Source organism: Engraulis encrasicolus, chromosome 9 (genome assembly GCF_034702125.1).
Source record: "Engraulis encrasicolus isolate BLACKSEA-1 chromosome 9, IST_EnEncr_1.0, whole genome shotgun sequence".
In the NCBI taxonomy this organism is placed as follows: domain Eukaryota; kingdom Metazoa; phylum Chordata; class Actinopteri; order Clupeiformes; family Engraulidae; genus Engraulis; species Engraulis encrasicolus.
In genome coordinates, this window is record NC_085865.1 from 13,936,731 (window position 1) to 13,956,970 (window position 20,240).

General features: G+C 41.3%; 1 protein-coding gene across 1 annotated transcript; it reads right to left on the reverse strand.

Moving 5' to 3' along the window:
• Positions 1-602: 602 nt before the first annotated feature.
• sdr16c5b (short chain dehydrogenase/reductase family 16C, member 5b) lies at positions 603-15,768 on the reverse strand. The gene is made up of 7 exons (XM_063206583.1): positions 15,596-15,768; positions 14,817-15,161; positions 8,862-8,993; positions 8,170-8,269; positions 7,485-7,629; positions 2,688-2,813; positions 603-1,443 (listed from the first exon to the last, which is right to left on the reverse strand). Exons 2-7 carry the CDS (start codon positions 15,135-15,137, stop codon positions 1,347-1,349), a joined length of 921 nt encoding a protein of 306 aa, XP_063062653.1. The 5' UTR covers positions 15,138-15,161; positions 15,596-15,768; the 3' UTR covers positions 603-1,346.
• Between the last annotated feature and the right edge of the window lie 4,472 nt (positions 15,769-20,240).

Genomic DNA, 20,240 nt, shown 5'->3' on the forward strand with positions numbered 1-20,240 from the left:
ATCATGTAGAAGAGTGTCTTGGATACTTCTTCAGTTCGTTATCTTTACTATTACCAAAGAGCACCTTCAGCCTACACTGCAGCCCTCCAAACCTCCTCTTGTTGTTTTGTTTTGAGCAGTTTGTTGTACTTGCTGTTGAGCTTGTCATAGTTACAGCCCCTGACTGCACTACACAATGAAGCTGTATTATCCCATTCTCATCTCCTTATATTATGGCTCTGTCAATGCACCAGTGATTTTCAAAGTGGGGGCTGGGGACCCCTGATTGGCGGACAGGTTGGCAGGGGGGGGGTCCTAAACTTAACAATATTCCCATTAATTTAGAACTGCATTATAATAATCTTTTGCATCTCTGAACATTACTACTAGGCTATGGTTGTAAAAGGGGATGCACAGAAATGGTGTAAGAAGCCTCATGTAAGGGGGGCCTTGGCTGGAATATACCGGTACATGGGGGCATGGGGTACATGGGGGGCCTTGCCATGGTAAAGTTTGGGAACCCCTGGGCTAGACAAACCAATTTCAAGGGCTGTTTCACATCAAGCAGATCTCTATCTCCCTCACAGTGTGTGTGTGGATGTAGAGGTTAAACACTCACAAAATGATTTCATGAAAATGTTTTATGAGGACGTAAATGGTTTGTACAGAACATTCAATTAAAAAAAAACATTCATAGTGTGAAAATGAGTCATAACGCAGTACTGTATTATTGTGTAAGTTGATTACTGATGAACATGATGCTGTTGAAATGCTTATGATTATGATATTTAAAGGAACACTATGCAACAATTAAAGTTAGCTTATCTTCAGTCAGAAGCTTCCCTGAAAAATTAAAAAAACAAATGAAGACTTGACAGACCCCATTTTCTGGACTGAATTTCATGCCAGCAAAATCTGAGCATTGTCCTTGCTGCCTCTGACGTGAAGTCTGCACTATAACACTGCTTACATATTTATCAGCTAGCTGAGTAGAAAACATGCACAGGGTGAGCAGAAGGGAACATGTGTGTCCATGTAATATGAGACTAGGTAAAATTAACTGAACATGAAGTGCTTGAAGTTGCATAATAACCTCTCTTCAATTGGTCTGCATACAATTCTGAATTGAAAATCACTTCAAAAAAAGTGCATGCACGCACACGCACCAACATTCAAATAACATATGGAAATTGTTATATTTGTAGAAATTGTTATATTTGTAGACATTATTTTGTTTTTTAAAAAATATTAAAACATTAGCAGTACAGCGATTATAAACTGGGCAGTTCCTTCACAGTCCCGTCAGTCTTCACGTGGTCCTTCTTTGCGTGGTCCTTCTTTAAGTGATAAGCGCTTTTCCTTCAGGGTCACTGGCTCTTCTTGGCACGGCCTTTAAACTGTGCCATGAACTCAAACGCTCCCAGATACTGTCCCAGCAGGACTCCAATCTTTATAGGCAAAATGCTGTGGCAAGAGAAAGTAGCAGGGAAGAAAAGGAATGAGTTCCAGGCAGGGCTACTGTACATGCATGTACACACACACACACACAACACACACACACACACACACACAGTGAGTGCGTTTTAATATGCGACCTTGCCTCCTCCACTTGCGCTTGTCTCCTCGTCCTGCCTCCTGGCCCCTCCTCCGTGGAGAAAACGATAAAGTTTCCCAGCTGTCAGCCTAGCCACAACAACTTTTGAGGGACTGTTTTTCATTCACCATCCCAATTGCAAATGAGAAAAAGACTCTACAATTGAGCTTTTGCAAGATATTGAAATATAATGCTGTTGTCAGTGATGTCATCATGACGAGAAGCAAGTGGAGGAGGCAAGGTCGCATATTTAAATGCACTCACATACACACACACACACACACACACACACACACACACACACACACACACACACACACACACACACACACTTGAGTTTAAAAGATTTACATGCTAATCTTCTGCACAGTTTAGTGTTTAGCTTCTATGGTGCGTACTCCTGTATGAAAAATAAATAATGATTGGCGTTTCAGACAGGCTTAACTTACAGTACCTCCAGGATCTCAGAAGTTGAGGAACCTGAATTTATATCCTGATCCTAGCTTAGTGCTGAACCAAGTTGATTTCAATAAGGATGTAACAGTGAGGTCTAGCGAAATTATTTACACTTTTCTGATTGGACAAGAAACAACTTGTGTGGTACTGGACTTTTGAAAGATGGGTTGGGCCCATCATGCTTGAGTAACATTACACAAATCCATGTTACTTGAAGTAACCCTAGGGAGTTTGAAGGTTAGGGTTCTTCAGAAGAGAGAAGCTTTTACCAACAAAAAATGAGTTTTTAAGAGCTTCAGGAAGGTAGAGAGGGATGACCTTGTGTGTGTGTGTGTGTGAGAGAGAGAGAGAGAGAGAGAGAGAGAGAGAGAGAGAGAGAGAGCGCGAGAGAGAGAGAGAGAGAGAGAGAGAGAGAGAGAGAGAGAGAGAGAGAGAGAGAGAGCGCGAGAGAGAGAGAGTTGCAACATAGCTAGTCTAAAAGCTGGGGCTAGTGTGTGTGTGTGTGCGCGCGCATGTGTTGCAACATAGCTAGTCTGAAACCTGGGACTAGTGTGTGTGTGTTGCAACATAGCTAGTCTGAAATCTGGGACTTGTGTGTGTGTGTGTGTGTGTGTATTGCGACATAGGCCCATGTGGCCAAGGAGGTACTCCTACTCACTTCTTGAGTGCGATGACGAGGTAGACGCTTCGGGGCATATACAGGTACACCTGATCCCTGAGGATGGCATCTGTGATCTTGCGGCATGCGTAGTCCTGCTCAAGGATGGGCATCAGCCTGGGCCACCTGTGTCACACACACAGTCAACATCACAGACCAGTGGGTCAATTGCACGCAGGGCCCCAAGACAAAACACTGATGGAGCCCCCCATACGGCCTGCAAATGGGGCAATAGCCCAACCTCCAGCCACCCCCAGCTCTGCCACTGGTCACACCACCAAAAACCTCAATACATGTACTGTATGGTTACTCTATGGGTTTCTACATACTGTACTTACTGTATGGTTTTCTCCTGCAATGTTTACAGCGTACAGTGCTCAGTACCTACTGAAATATCTTAAGTTCACTATCTATGTGAACCTCCCTGAGTAGATTTTTCTTTCCTTGCGTGTCTTTGGAGGTAGCCTATTTCATGGTTCACTGTGCACATCTCCTGTGCACAGTCCTCCTCAGATCACCCAACAGATGTTGGATGGGATTCAGGTCTGAACTCGGTCTGGACCATTCCAAAACCTCAACCTTTTCAATTCTGGTGAAGGCAGTCTTCTGTTGATTTAGGCGTGATCTTAGGGTAATACAAGATACAAGATATTTTATTTGTCATGTGTATATATATGAAACATATATATATACAATGAAAAGCTTCCCTGCTCTGGGAGTCCCAAAAAAGGTTAAAAAGAATTGTTGATCTGAAAGATTATGTTCCTTTTTCTCCTCACCTTTCTAACAGGGGACCGAAGGTTTTGTGCCACTACCACTGCCATTGTGGAACTGATCATAATTCCCTCCTCCCTGACTAAGGCCCCAGTTTAAGCTGAAGGAAAATAGTCAAAAAGCATTATGCTGCGAACCACCATGCTTCACTATATATATATATATTTACAAACATGGATCTATATATGTATTTATTTTAGATTTTCACATAAGCAAAGATTCAGTCGAGAATCTATGCAAGTCTAACTACACAAGGTCTCTAGTTGATTAGCAGGGACAATTTGAGAGAAATGGACATAGATGAATTGGCAGGCAATGGATGCTGTCTGACAAGCGCTCAGTTGATTTATGCATACCTGTACATCATTTAGGATAAATAAACAGTACATGCTTTTTAACAGCTTGAGAAATGGCTGGAAAATGATGATGGCACCAATGTTTACAAAACACAGTTTGTCCCCCTTAGACTCAGGTTTGAAAAGTGGGCTCTTTGTGATGTAGTGATGAAACCTTATCATTGTACCGTATGTACTTAAGATAACCTCTCAGTGTACAGCTGGCCATAATGGTTCCATTAAAATGTCATATCCTGAGAAATGATGGGCTTGCCCATCCAAGTTGTATGTCGACGCTGAAACACATGAAAATGTTTATTATATCCCCTGTGACTCATCAGGTCTTGGGAATAAATTAGGGATGCATGATGTATCGACCTTAACATCAGTATCAGCCAATATTTGACATTTCTCAACACATCGGACATTGGTCCGATGGGTAAAACTGGGCCGATGTTAACGCCTATGTTTTTTTAATATGTTACGGTTCTAAAAGATTGGACTTGACAGTGACTTTCATTGTTTGTCTTCTAGTTTGTCTATTTTTTTTATCTGATTTTATCACAGGGAGTTAAAAAGTGTTTTTGGAAAAAAGAGGACATTCAAAAATTCAGTTTGCATCATTGTCAGTATTAAACGTTATCTCCTGGTATCGGTTAATATCAATTATTGGCCAAAACCGCGATATCAATATCAGAAAGAGTAGAAAGAAAGAGAGAGAGAGAGATTCCGTTGGCCCATTGTTTCCGTGTTCTACTATTGCAAGGGAGAGGGGGAGAAAAAAATCCCTTAAAGGCCAGTTCAGACCAATGATTCGCTACGAGACGAGCTGCAACGTTCTAAAAACCAGCAACTGTCTGCAACATGCTGTTCTACTCCAGGCGTTCAGACCACTGCAGCTGCAGCTGCAACTGCGACTACGTTACTATACTTGCCCAATAACAACGGTAGCGATAGGTCCCCGATCTACGTGCGCGCACCCACTGAGTTGTTTTACAAAAGCAAAGTAGATGCACCATTGCGATCAGAATAAACCAACTATTGTAGGCAGCCATACTCTGCACCATGCATTTTGCGCAAAAACAAAGGCTATGAAGCTCATCTTATAGAGATGCTAGGATGCATCTGAATGTAGTAAGTTTGTGGACTAGAGCATTGGTTCTTTACTTGGGGTCCAAGGCCCCCTAGGGGAGCCAGATAATGCCAGATAACCTATTTATGATCCACACGTTAAGTTATGGAGGTATTGATTAACAGGGGTGGGCAATTATTTTGGCCCGAGGGTCACGCTGGGTGTAGAATATTGGCCGAAGGGCCAGGTGTTGAAGGCAACTTGACCGTGTCAATAATAAGGAATGGTGTACGCTGACATAACTCATCTGCTTCGCCGTTCCTGCACATTGTAATGGAATGTATTTAGATGTATCCTATGTCCTTGGTTAAAGCCATGTTTTTGATGCTGTCTAATAAAGGCTCTGCGGGCATGACATGAGTTAGCCTGAGTTTTCCCACCTCTGGATTAATCAATGTCTCATTGTATTTTTTGGCTTGGGGGGTGTCTCATCCTTTTTACCCTATCCCTAGTCCTCAACCCGCAAAACACTACTCGCCCTCTCTCTTTACTCTTTACTCTTTAGCCAGTTACATACCTAGTACCGAGCTGAAGAACAGGGGTAACAGGGCTCTCTGTACTGCTGCTTCAAGCTGTTTCAATGAGTAAGATTTATCTTTTGATAAAATATTGTTTAACACATGGCTTTGGGTCAAGACTAAACTGGCTTGTTTTAGTTTACATTATCCATGTTGTGGTTGGGAATACAATTTTATTTCTTCTGTATTTACGTCATGAGTTTGTAGACTTGTAAAAAAAAATACGTAGAACTTAAGTTGTAGACTAAATAAAGGATGTAAATCACAATGTAACCCACCATATTACACGCACACGTATGGACAGACGCATACCACATTGATGGAGAATCAGTGGGATTCAACCTGACAGGAGTGGTGCGTGTCCAAGGCAGTACTGAGTCCTGGACCTGTCTGCCTGTCAGTCATGATCACTCAGTGTTCCCCTTCGGCCAGGGCACCTTCTGCCTTCCTGTCTTAAAGCGTGTTCTCAGGTGTGAGATCTTGCTTTCCTCTGACCCTTGAAAGTGACTGGGGCACCTTTGGGTTGTAGTATCATTCAAGTGAACAGGTGCTGGATCAAAGAACGCAAATCAAGTAAGAGAATCGCAGCACAGTTTCTGCTCAAGGTTTTGACCAGCGAGGTCTCCTTCTGCAATAAACCTGAGAAGAGATATATAAATAAACGACAATTTCTGTCTACCATGTTGAAAAGGTCAAAGTTAATCTCATCTGGGCACCTCATGTATCAAAATATTCTACGAGTTGCCCAATGGAAAATACCACATAGTGTGCTTTTCATGCTCGTGTGCTTTTCATGTCGGCGTTTGGTATTAACCATAATTCCCATAGCATGTGAATGACACATTAGATACGAAGTGAAAACAGCTAGAGACCAATGCCAAAGTGTCTACTCAGATGCCTCTGTGACCATCTTCAAACATAACTTTTCACATATCTGTAGTTCGAAAGATGTTTTGGATATTATCCTACTGAGGATGTCATCCCAGTCTAAAAAAGATCACTCACACTGCCCATTCCACCAGCAAACTTAAAGACAACATTTCGGTCATCCAACCCTCTGTCTTTTCTACTATTGAAAATACTATATTGGCCTCCAAAAGCCTCCTACTTTGGTAGGTGGAGGCATATATTTTTTACACAGCCCTTTAGTGTATACTATATTTCTTAATAGTAAAAAATATAAAGCTTAATTAGCCTTTTTGTAGTATTTAACTCTAAATCATGTTATCATGTTAACAAGGATTACGTCTAATTACCTGTAATTCTTACTGTTTTATGGTTTTAAAACCCTACCTATTAAAAGTATGTTCAAATAGATTGGTTTCCATTCAATTTGAGTCAGTGACGCATGTTCATGTTTTTCATGTGTCTGACCCGACCACTACCATCACAGGGTATAATGATGAGTAGAATTCCATGTCTCGTTTCTCACATACACTAATATGACAAGATGCAATTACTTTGTGTTGGCTCCACCAAACATGATGGTGTTGATGAAGACGGGACATGCAATGGTGGTTTAAAACCCCTCCAGTGGAATTAGACGGGTTAAAATAGATTGGGGTCCATCCATTTACTGGAAATGTGTCAGTCCCTCTCATTTATGTTTCTCATACTCCACTTAACCGGGGATAGATTACTGCACAGGCCCAGGGGTCCAAGAGTCAAGGTGGGGGGCCTTAAGCTCTAGTCTCTATATTTGAAGGGTTTATTTGCAAAACGGTGTATCTCCATTCTACAAAATGGAGATACACCGTTTTGCAAATAAACCCTTCATTTGCACTCTCATATTGCCTAAACATTACATTTTCAACATTGTATTTTCCAATTCTGTTGGGGGACAACAAACCTCGACAACATAGACTCTCACGCCTGGCCTAAAACCCTGAATTGTTTTGTAAGATAGCAACACCCATTGAGGTGGGGTTTTCTTGTTGTCTGGCCCAGGGGCCCATGGAATCGTAATCCATCCCTTGACTTAACAGCAACCCCCTGCTACCGTCCGATTTCTCATATAATATATTAAATGCTTAATTACTTTGTTGTGGCTCCATCAAACATGCCTGTGTTGATGAAGAAGGGACATACGATGGTCGTCTTCACTTGTTCAGCCCCAATGGCAAGCAGCTCCAGAGCCATGGACTCTGCGAAGCCAACGGCACCAAACTTACTGGCACAGTAGTCTGTAGGGGTGCAGAGAAGAAGGGAAATCAAATGGCTGACTGTCCAGGGGGATTTTTTTTTTGCTTTTTAAAATGTTTGGTTGTACTTTGTTTTGCTGTCCCTGTTAGAACAATATAGTACAGTGTCTATGACTATGTCATAGTCTAATGACTATGCCATGGGTTATAAGCCATGAAAAGTATATTGCATACATTGAACTATACAAAGAACTATAAATCTTGACTATAAAATACTGTTACCATTTTTTTATTATTATCATTATTTTATTTTTTTGAAACAGCAATTCATTGTTCACACAGCAGTTTAATAATGGCTGCTAATGTATTTGTCTATTCCTAAGCACCTGTCCAATGAAGGGCCCATACAGGTGTAGTGTAAGTTAAAGACAAGAGTCTAATAGGTAATGCCTAATTTCTCTCAGACTAACATTTATCTCTAAATGACAACGCTGTTGTAAGACATTATGTCTGGGTAAGGATTCATTTATAATTCAACTAGCTGTTTTAATTGAGCATGATTTGAATGAGTGCGTCCCATACCTGCAAGTGCGTTAACACCAATGAGTCCAGCAGAGCTTGCGATGCTAACCACATGACCATGATTACCTGCAATCATCGCTGGGAGAAACGCCTTGTACATCTTCATTTAACAGAAAAAAACACAAAAGGGCAATTACTACAGCTTTATTGTTTGTGTTGGCCATCATATGATTATATGAAAACAAGCTTTCACTTTCATATAGTACTCATGAAACAACTAAATCAGCTTTTTGGCACCTTGGGAACATAGATAAGATTAACGATTGTATATCTGTACAGGATCTGGAGAAATCAATTCATGCTTGTATTTCCTGTAGATTCGACTATTGTAATACCCTAATTTTAGTTTTATACAATATTGCTTAAAGGTCCAGTGTGTAATTTCAGAATGTTCCAAATTTAATTTTCAACATGTATACTGCCCATTCACAAAGTTGATCATTTCATGAATATTTACTTGGTAATAAACTTGTACACTAAGTTTTGCCACCACAGATGTCTATTACTGGTCATTTTAAAATGGCGGATATGAAGAAGAGCCACCGATTCTATGAAAGGTGTGGAGAATAAATACTTGGAAACTGATGGTAAATACTCATATAGCTCAGCCTAAGCTATGAAAAACTCCTAAAAATGCATCATCTACCTTTTAAGCATCAAACAAGGATTGCTGTTAAGAGAAATCCACTTACCCAGAAGTGTGCCATGGTGTTGACCGCCATAGTCTTTTCAATTAGGGCATCTGGAGAGTCCAGGAATTTCTTCCCCGTCACGATACCCGCATTATTGATCAGAATTGTCACATCACCCACTTCTCGTTTAACCTAGCGAATGGAAAGAAACCACAGTCAGTGCAACTATGTACATGCATGCACAGAGAAACCATATTTATGGAAATCATAGTAGAGTGCTTTTATTAATCCCGAAGGAAGTGTGTCTGTCAGACTCAGCTTACATAAATACAACAATACACAATAACCTGTACGTATGATTGCACATTAAACATAGAGCACGCGCTTGAGGTCAATCATTAACTGTAGAATTCTGAAGTATCATGACGTGACATTTCAATGTATTTCTTATTACATTTCAATTTGTCGGTTTCTAGCGTTGAATGAGTACAGCAGCTGTGGTCTAAAGCAGTGGTTCTTAACCTGGGCTGCGGGCACCCCCTTGGGGTGTGCCAGAGATTTCAGGGGGTGCGCGGAATTGTGTTTGTGTTGAGGTTGTGACCAAAATTCTGTTAGCAAACATTATAATTAGGCCAAATTAAGACCAAATTTAAAGATGTTTTCGTCCCCATGTAAATTCATTAAAGTATTGATCAATGTCTAAAGTAAGAATCATTGTAATTGATCACTTAAATCATTGTTTTGGTGCGTATACACGTGTAGATATTTGGGATGGGGGTGCGCAGCTTGTCTTAGGAACAGCTAAGTGGGTGCGTTCTGAAAAAAAGGTTAAGAACCACTGGTCTAAAGGAGGTGTCGGTGTAGGGAAGGAGGTCACGGGTTAGATTCCTTCATTACCACCGCCAAAGGAATGCGGGGTGCAGGGGTGAATAACCAGTGAGCACACTCCCCCACATCCTTTGTCCACGACCGAGACGGCCTCGGGCCATTATTTTCAGGCTGACCTGACCAATGTAAATGAATGGAGAAGGGGGCTTAATAATGTGAAAATCTCCATCGACAGACTGTACAAGGACAATAGTTGAAATGTGCTGCTACATATAAACCTAACTAACATGAACAGATTTTAAATTGTATTTTATCGACTCATATGATTTAAGTAGACATTTAGCCTGACATTTTGAATCTGGTCCTTGATTAATGTGTCACTTCATATTCACAGTTTTAGGCTTCTTTTTTTGACAGAGATGGACGTGTTCTCCATTGATTTGCATTGATTTAAGAGCACACAAGATGGAATACTGCATGTGCCGTTTTCCAGTGCTGTCGCGAATTGCCGTGTCACCTCTAGTCTAATGTTCTGCCTCTACGGGAAAGACCTCTAACCCCACATTCCTCCGAGGCCTTCCTTCCCCCTGTGTTAAACCCAGTGTGGATCACGCTGGAAAAGATGGTCAGCTACCATTTGTTGTAATGGTAATAAGAGGTGTCAAAAGTAAACGTAAATTCATGGCGTAGGTACAACACCAGCACATGATATTACATTGCTGTAATACTTTACTCTATTATACCTAATGAGGTGGATAGACTGTTTTGTCACTAAAAAAAACACTTACAAGACCTAACCTAACAAGAACCCACCATAAACCACAATCAGCGCAGAGGCAGCTGATCGTAAGACAAGTACACGGGTCTACTGGTTACTGTGTTGGAAGGAAACTGTCTTTTCGTACTTTTACTTTCGACACCTCTGGATAATACATATCAGTGGTGTAGTCTACTTTTTTTATGGTGGGTATACTGTATAGTTGAGCGTTTTTTGAAGTGGGTATACTGTATTTGTGCTATTCAAAACAATGGATCAATCAATTTTAAGTGGCTATACTGAAATCCCGGAAATTTAGAAGTGGGTATACTCCGTATACCTGCGTTCTACATAGACTACACCACTGATACATATTTACATGAATGAATCATGTTTAGATTAGGTCCCCATTGTTACTCTTCAATGACTTCCTCATGCTCATTTTGACCAAGGTTAATGCAAGTATGTGTTAAGTCATCACCCCCACTAGTAGGGCAATGCAGAGGGAAATGAGCATATAAAGAGGAACAGAGAGGAGTTATTACACACTCTACTTCCCACTCCCACTCCTTTTTTTCCAGCATATGCCAGTCTTGATGTGCTGTTGTTTCAGTGCTTGTTACACATAATGATGTCCTTTGAAGCGCCTCGCTGTGCATTACCCCTCCATCGTCTCCGCTGTATCTACACTCGGCCCTGTAGTGACTAAGCTCCACATTCTCTTTGCCTCATTACCTGTTTATTGTGTGGACAGGGCACCATTTAGGACCCATTTAGCTACATTGTGCCAGATGTTGTGTTCTTGTAGAAGAACAGACCCCTCATGCTCCTTATAAACATAACATTTAGAGATGCACCGGATCCTGATTTTTAGGATCCTGCCGGATACCGGATCCACTGCTTAAGATACTGCCGGATCCGGAACCGGATACCGGATCCTACGAAAGGGTTGAAACACATAGCCAACTCGCACACGTGGGCCCTTTTTATTACGTCGGCGCTAACTATTTTTAAGACTCATTGGCTTACTGCCACACTGCCTTTAACGGCCGCTTCCAAAGGGCTTTCACTCCATGCAGCGATTGGGGTTGTGAAAGACTGACTGAAAAGCCTAGGCTACGTAAAAAGTAGAGATGCCCCAGATCCTGATTTTTAGGTAACTGCGGAATACCGGATCCACTGCTTAAGATCCTGCCGGATCCGGATAGTCTGAAAAACCCTATTATCCTGCCGGAACCGGATCTTGGATCCTGTACATCTCTAATAACATTGTTTTTTTACGCAGTGGCCATTACTTCATTCAATAGTGCTTCCAAATTGTGCTAATCTGTCTTAAGCTTGCGTATCAAACAAGGTCTGCTTAATTGTTGGTACTCGTTACACATGGCAAGATATTCAACTCTTATGTTTTATATTCTACAAATATGCCTTATTGTTGTTTATAACCTCTGTTGTAAAACCCATTGAACAAAAGTGTCTGGTAAGTCTAACACAATACAATGTGTTCTGGGTTATCAGATCTAACAGATGATGTCTCCTAAAAACCAAGGCATTCCCAGATTCCAAGACATTTTTATGACGATTGTAATGCCGCAGCTTCAAAGACAAGGGGGCAAAATTGTGTTTTTGTGTTCCACCTCAACTGATTACCAAATAGTGGGATGAACCCTATGCCTCACGTAGGTAGACAAAAATATCACATACTGACTAAAATAAAGTTTCTTGTAGTTTTTCTTATATTAACATTTACATTTGCTATTAATAAAAGTTTTACCCTAAACAGGCATGGACACATACATGGTAATTTCATTACACTTCATTTTCAACATTTTGAATGGAAAATAGTAGTACACTATCCTCCTTTTAAAATATAAGGTTGACACATTTCATTTTAAAGTATTTTATGGACTGCCCTATAAAGGGTTAACCCATTGCAGTACTACTACATTAATAGCTGACACTTTTATCCAAAGCAACTTATAGTTATAACAGGGTGTTGGTTCCAGTAGCAATGTGAGGTCAGATAATTGAAGGGATACATCTGCTCACTTGGGGATACTTTTTATCCATTTACATATTAGATAACATGTGGACCAAAACAACTCTATTGTGTCAGGTGCATTTTAGCCCCCCTAAATGGTATATTTCTAAAATCTGAGTTTTGAAAAGTACTTTGGTGCTGGACTAACTACCGTAAACTGAGGAAAAATGAATAAAATCTTTAACACCAAGGCACCCGTAACTGTTTTTTTAATTATGGGCTGCATTAAATCTGATAATGGGTAGGTCGCTCAAAACACCATGATTAAAAAACAGCAACTGGCCTCATACGTATACTTTTATATTTAGTTTCTCAAGGTGGTATTCAAACTGCAACCTACAACCCTCTGATCCAAACACCAACTCCCTAAGCCAGGGGTGGGGAGGCCGTTGAGGCCGTTTTATCCGGCCCCCGATATAATTTTAATGCTATGCAGCTTCACATGAAATGTGACATTTTGTAAAGGAATCTTAGGAATTGCATTCGCAAAACAATTAAGCTATATTCAAGGGACTTAGAGAAGGTGGGTTCTGTTTTAAAGGTGAATGACTTAAATAAAGGCCTGAAGTGCAGGGGCAAATCCTGGTTTGTGTTCATAGTATGGCCCTTAAGGGACTTTTACAGAATTTGAAGTGGCCCCTCGAATGAAAAAGGTTCTCAACCCTTGCCCTAAGCCATGGATGTGAGACCTATGGCTGGGGGGTCGTTTACAGGCCTTTAGGCTGTCTTATCTGGCCCCCGATATAATTTCAATGTTACGCCGTCTCAAATGAACTATGACATGTTTTGTAAAGCAATCTTAGAAATTACATTTGCAATTTAATTAAGTTATATTTCAGGGGACCTGGTGAAGGTGGGTCTGTTGTGAAGGTGGGTACAGGGGAGAAATCCTGGTTTGTGATCATAGTACGGCCCATAGAAGAACTTTAAAAATTTGAAGTGCCTCCTCGGATGAAAAGAGTTCCCCACCCCTTCCCTAACCAATTGGATCACGGCTGCCTACCACCTATCCACCCACCCATCCAGGGCTCTAAATCACTGACTTACATACGTCATTGCTCTAAATTATCACCCGCTAACCGGCCAAATGCTGGTGTAGGTCCAGTTTGGCTGGTAGAATAGAAAACTAACTACCCACTTTGACCCATTAGGTGAGTGTGTGTTTGACCAGTAAGAGTAAGGTCGACAAGCCATTTTGGCTGGTGATGGGAAAAAGTTAATTTGGTAACACTTTATTTTAGGGATACATCTATTAGCACAAATACATACAATGTCCCTGTATAAGTAACTTGTAAGAAATGTACGAAGCAAAATCAAACATTTGTTAGGCATGTATACGCAAATGTCTTGTTCATGCACAATAAGGGATTTATTACCAATTTAACCTTAGTAAGGACCTAGTAGGCCTTAGCGTTTGCTTAATACATGTCTTACAAGTTATTTATGCAGGCATTAACATTGTATGTATTAGTGCTAATGGATGTATCCCTAAAATAAAGTGTTACCGTTAATTTATAGTCCTGCACCCACCAGAGACCACCAGTTCCAATGCCCCAGGGGCTTCTTGCGGCCTTTTGAGTGCATGTGAATGGCCTGGGGTGGTTACTTGCGGTGTATACACTATACGCAAGTTGTGTACACACAAAGCAAACGGCACAGGCTTAGTGGGTGGGGCACCCGGTTGCCAGGCTGATGACAGCAAATGTTATGCAAACTAGGTGCAAAGCAAGAGTGTATCCGTTCCCACTCGTTTTCAGGCTATGTGTGTGGGTCGTTGTTTAGCAAAATGGAATAAGGTACACATGGAGGGGATTTCAGTTCTCCAAATGAAAAGAACAAAATGTTTCTTTCCAACACGGCTAACCAAACCAGTAGACATGTGTATCTGTCTTATGATCAGCTGACTTACGTTGGAACTGAATCAAATTTGTGATGGCTTCTTTTTAGGTTTTTTAGTATTTTTCAGCAACAACGCAGTCCAACTATTTGGTACAGTGGAAATACCTGGTGTGACATATGAAGTTGTACTTACACCATGAATTTATTTACTTCTGCTCTTACTTTTTACATCACCGAAGAGAATTAAAGATGATCTTCTAGCTAGCAGATAGTGGAGCCTTTAGTTCAGGAGATAGCCGACTTAGATTCTTCAGCAGGCTGAGGAGAGTTTGCTACATGTGTAACATATTTTGAAACAATGTGTGACAGAGTTGTATAAAATCGAAGTCCTCTTACAGATGTAATTACAACTCTAATAGTATGACATTAGTTGAAACTGTACTATCATACCACTGGAGTAAATTACATCTGTAAAAGTACTTCTACAACTCTGGGCATGTGAGTGTGATCTAGAATAGCCTACTGATGCACAAATGCATGGTCATCACACCTGATCAGCCACCCGGTAGACCTCATCTCTGTCACCGCAGTCACACACGTAAGTGTTGGCCCTGGCGTTGTGGCGCTCCATGACCAGGCGAGCTGTCTCTTTGATGCCATCCTGGTTGATGTCCCACAATACTAGTCTGGCACCCAGCTTGCCAAACTCCAGTGCCAGTCCACGGCCAAGGCCGCTCCCAGCTCCGGTGATAAGGACCGTTTCGCCTGCCACACTTTTCCGGCGCTGGGGGACAATCAACCGAAAGAGGGTCTCCAGGTTGTAGTACAGGGTCATTCCGAGGACCATAAGCGTCTCCAACAGGAAATTCATGTTGAAGGATGAGTAGAGGGAGTGCTGGAGATGAGAGAGGAGTTGGGTTACTGGGTGTGTCACATTGTGCCAGTGTTTTGCATAATTGTTGTCTCGTGAGTAAGCTGAATGTTGCTATGTGTTCAGCAAAACCTTCTGAAGTATTTTAAACAGGCATCTTGTGCCCATACAGTGGCAATGACATTTTGGAGCTAATCTTCGCACCGTTCCGCTTAACAACCTCGAGCATAAACATATAGGCAGCCATCCACTTTTAAAAAGCAGTGAGAGCGACTACTTTTGATCTCGTAATTAACCATGATGCATGATTTGATTCCAGAATTAGGCTATATCAAACCAGTACACAGTGAACACATATAGCGTTCTTCAACAAAGTAAAAACATCTCTCCGGCGAGCGTAAAAAGCGTAGCCTACGGCTGCCTTAAATACTACGGAAACAGCCTAGACGGCACCTTACCTGCGTCACCAAAAAAGCATGAAGGAGCGACTTCTCTCAGACTGTTGCAGAATTGCAGACTGCGATCTCTTATCCTTTCTCCTTGAGCAAGTTCACAACCTTCGAACCTTCCCTGCCTTACTATGTAGCAATTGTTTACATCCAGTCAAAGTTCACAGGGCCTGCAGTAACGGGACGGGATAATAGGGCGTGGTCTGAAGTTAACACTTACGTTTCCGGGTAGAACTCTTGTCAACAGAGTCTGCGATTGAAAAGGGAGTTAAATCGGCCAATAATCAATAGCCTAATAGGCTAACAAGTTAAAAAAGTCAAACAATAAATGATAAAGAAACCGTCTTTGCCTGTAACTTTCATTTAACAAACAGTGTCCCATGGGCATACCCACCTAAAAATAGGCATAGGCTATTGGCCTACATTTCATCTGCATGAATCTGTGCACTTGCCTTCCTGTAGGCCTAATTATGATGACAAAGGTTTGTCTGGTCATCTTGATGAACTCTGCCCTAGTGCAATGCATAATGGGTAAATAGGTTATATCCTCTACTTTACTGATCCAATAAATATGAGCCATAACAAGCAGTAACATTACAAAATATAATCAGAAAAATAATACAATGAATTAATAATGTAAAAAGTAAAAGAACTAGATTTTCCCTCTTGTGCCGCATGCCACACACAAGTCTCTTTCCAAGTATATTACACCTTCAATGTTTTGTGATCTTTATTAAAACAATAGGCCTAGTATAGAAAGTCATAAGGTAGCAATTAAAATATTTTATTCGCCTTGACATAAATGAAAACAACCTTAGTGAAACCTAGGGTTGTACTAGCCGTTAATAGTGAAAGAGTTAAAGAGTCTGTCTAGAATCACACACATCACTTCCAGTAAAAGTAAAACCACTGTACATTAAGACAACACAATCAATAGAAATAAGTGCTCAGCTTGCACTACACACTCCACTCCACTACACTGCCTACTTTTGAGTGTCTGTTTTACTGCACATCGAAATGCCAGTTACAATGTTATGGGACTTAACCCTTAGTGCAGCACCATGGCTCTGTGTAATGTCATAGCAATGTTGTTATGATGTAGTTAAGCATTTCCAGCAAGTGAATTGGGTTGCCGGCGACCCCAGCTGCAGTAAGAGGCTACGATTAGGCAACATGCCCATTTACACTATAATTCTGTTTTTAGATCTACTGCAATCTTTTCACAGATATCGGCAGATGCGGTCTAATGGTTAGACCGCCTTCAGCAAGACACCTAACCCCATACTGCTCCAGGGACTGTAACCAATAGGCTACCCTGTAAATAACTGCAAGTCGCTTTGGGTAAAAGCATCAGCTAAGTGTAATGTAAAAACAATAGCGCTGCACATCACAACGGAAAAACAATCTTTTGTTAAAAAAAAGTACAAGTTTTAACTTAAGATTGTGACCTTTGCGCAGTGCTTAATTTGTAAATCACAAGGTACCGGAACGCAAAACACATATGACATCACAGCGACGATGAGTTGGACAGAGGTCCCGGAACGCACAGAAAAACTATTATTACGCAAACGAATAAAACGGGGAAAAAGTAGATGCAATTCCCTGCATTTTAACGACATTGAGTCCCATGTCAGCTCATATCCATACTTTTGTTTCTTAATACAAGGGACGGTTGGCGATCCAATGGCTAATTTAAACAACAGCCATAGCCTATTAAATGCTGTAATGACAACAACAAATATTTTTTGTTTGATCGCTAACTTTATGCTCAGTAGTTTCGTGCAGTGCATGGAAATTATGCTTTCCCCATGAGGTGAAAAGAAACCGAAGCGGTCTTCTACTAGTCTACCTATTGAAAGGACAGTGCATGGCTGTCCAATTCATATCCTTTCCCGTATTCACACAACGTTGGCATAGGCCTATTAAACGTTAAATCCACGCTTTGTTGGCGACTTTGTTGCATATAATTTGGCTAATCCGCATGTGCTGTTGCGATATGCCACTTCACTGTTTCAACGGCTCGCGCACTGATGGTAAGCGAGCTGCGATTTTCAGGGCTCGCGCACTGATGGTAAGCGAGCGGCGATTTTCCCGGTAGACTTGGCTTTTCACACTGACTGTCTGCTCGCGCTACGGTCCGGTTGAAAATCCCTCCGACCAATGTTTTATTTGGAGCGTGTAGGCCCTATTTGAATGAAATAGGCCTATCACCTTGTCTTTGCTGTTTTCGTGCTCAACTTGACTTGTAAGCAACTGTCTGGTCTTGGGAGAGAAGGAAATGCGCGCACACATGCTGAGCGCTCGCCAGCCGAGGACGATCTCATCCTGTCACCCAGGCTGTCTTTTTCGCTAGGCTACATGACTGATCAATGCACCAAACGCAGCCCAGGTGCCACTAGAAATTAGTATGTCCAAAACCTTGTGTGCCGACCAAAATTTGATGAAAACTTTTAAACAATGTTTGGCACAGCCAGGCTTTCCATCTCATCCGCGCATATGAACAAACAAGGAGAGAGGGGCAACTTCACGTAGCCTACATTTAGTCAGTAGGGAGTATAGTAGGGATGGAAATGTAGCCTAGTAGATCTATAGTTATGATTCTTAATGTATGGGACAAGCAGTAGGCTACCAATTGCGCTTCCCCCACCAAAATAGCCACGCAAACGCTGGACTTCTCCTACTGCAATAACTCAAACAAACACACTCTCTTACACTAGTTTTGTGAGATGGCTTTGTTTTCCATTGGAAATCCAATATGTCGAATAATTAACTTGCATGCCCGTGCGTCGCGACGATAAAATATGTCGATAGTTTTTTTTCAGTCGGTGCGCGTTGCTTTCAGCTCTACCATATTGTAACGGTGCAGCCGACTGTAGGCTATTTTTAAGTTTTAAAGGTTATGAGTTGGGCGTCAGGCAGCAATACGACTGCCTTTGGTTTAGCCTTGTTACCTTTCCAAATATGAATAAAAAAAACACTGACCAAGAAATAACTTAGATCAACACAACGAATATCTTTTCTCATTTTTTAAGTAGGCTAGTGCACTTTTGCAAACCCTTGTTTGCAGACTTGCGCGCTCGGTCTCAATTTGGAACAGCGCACATCAGTGTCTGGCTTTAGCATTCAGAAATGATGGTCTTCTCTGCGCGCACACTTCATGGTTCCTTCTCGCTTGCTCACTCGGCTTGTGGTTGTTGCGATCCTGACAGTCTCAACCCCAATTTAGGCCTATAGGCTGCTCGGTGAGATGGGAAATGTAGCGAACATGGGGTAATGCTGCGCTCTCACTCCTGAGGAGGCAGAGATAGTCCGTTACAATATAGTAGCCTCTATATATTTTTTTTTTATTCATTCACGAGAGGTTCCGGATCAGCCATAATAAGTCCCGGAACACAGGGGGGTCAAAATTACGAGGTGGGGGATCCTGTTCCGGCATGATCCGGCTCAAATTAAGCACTGCCTTTGTGGAACCTTACATGTAGTCTTGATGTCTAGTAGGCTACTTAAGAGACAGGTTCAGAGAGTTACTGTACTTATCCTTTTAAAGGTCTCGAAACTTACAGGGATGGATGTAGGCATAATATCTTAAATGGCTATGTCACTCCAGATTAGAGTGTCAGATCAATATAATACAATAAAGTGAGACACACTTTGTATAGCCTACAAGTGGATTCCAAAAAAAGTTGAGACATCTCGTATTTTGTGAATAAAATCAAAACCCTTTCATTTTCAAAACATTCAATCTGGTAATAAGACGGAGCATTGTGCGAAGACAACATCAGTTGTTTAAGTCAAGCAGAATTATTGTTTTGAGGAAAATACGCGCTCATTCAAAATTTCACCCTTGCAACAAATTCCAAAAAAGTTGGGACAGGACCAATAAAATGCTTTCCACGTTGGATACTTCCATCTGGCTCACGCTTTAGGTTCCCATCAGTCAAGACCAACAGATTTAGGTTTTCATTTGTCCCTAGTGCCATCTCCCTTTTAAATTCACATCCCCCTGATTGAGTTCTTGACCTGATCCCTGGCGTTGTTTATGGTATTTTATTGTATGATGATGTTCTTATTTTATTTATTCATGATGTGTTTTTATCTTTTTTATAACTATATTTATGGTCATTTTAACCTTTTATTGACCACTGCACTTTATGTCTGTCCTGTGGTATCTGTTGTTGCTGTCTATATGTGCTTATGACTTGCTGCACACCTAATCGCCCCTTCTGGGGACAATAAAGTTGAAAAGTTGAAGTTGAAGTTGATAAGACTGAAGACACAGGAGGAGACAAAATAAAAAAAAAAAAATTTGCCCTTCTGTGGCTCAACGGTAGGGCACTGCACTGCTACACCGGTGACCCGGGTTCGATTCCAGCCCAAGGTCATCCTCCCTCATCTCACTTGCTCACAAGATATGTTTACACTTCAGTTTGGATAAAATAATGTATATTTTGGCTTATTACCACAGGCAGTCTTACAATACAAACTGACAAAAAGAAAAGAAAAAGGGTCTGCTTCAGTCATTTTTCTTGAATATCATACATAACATATTTTGTTACTCTTGTCCTGATCCCCTCATATCTAAGCACCCCCCCCCCCCCCATATAGCCTATATTCAGTTTACCCAAACATACATATATCCCCTCCATACATTTCC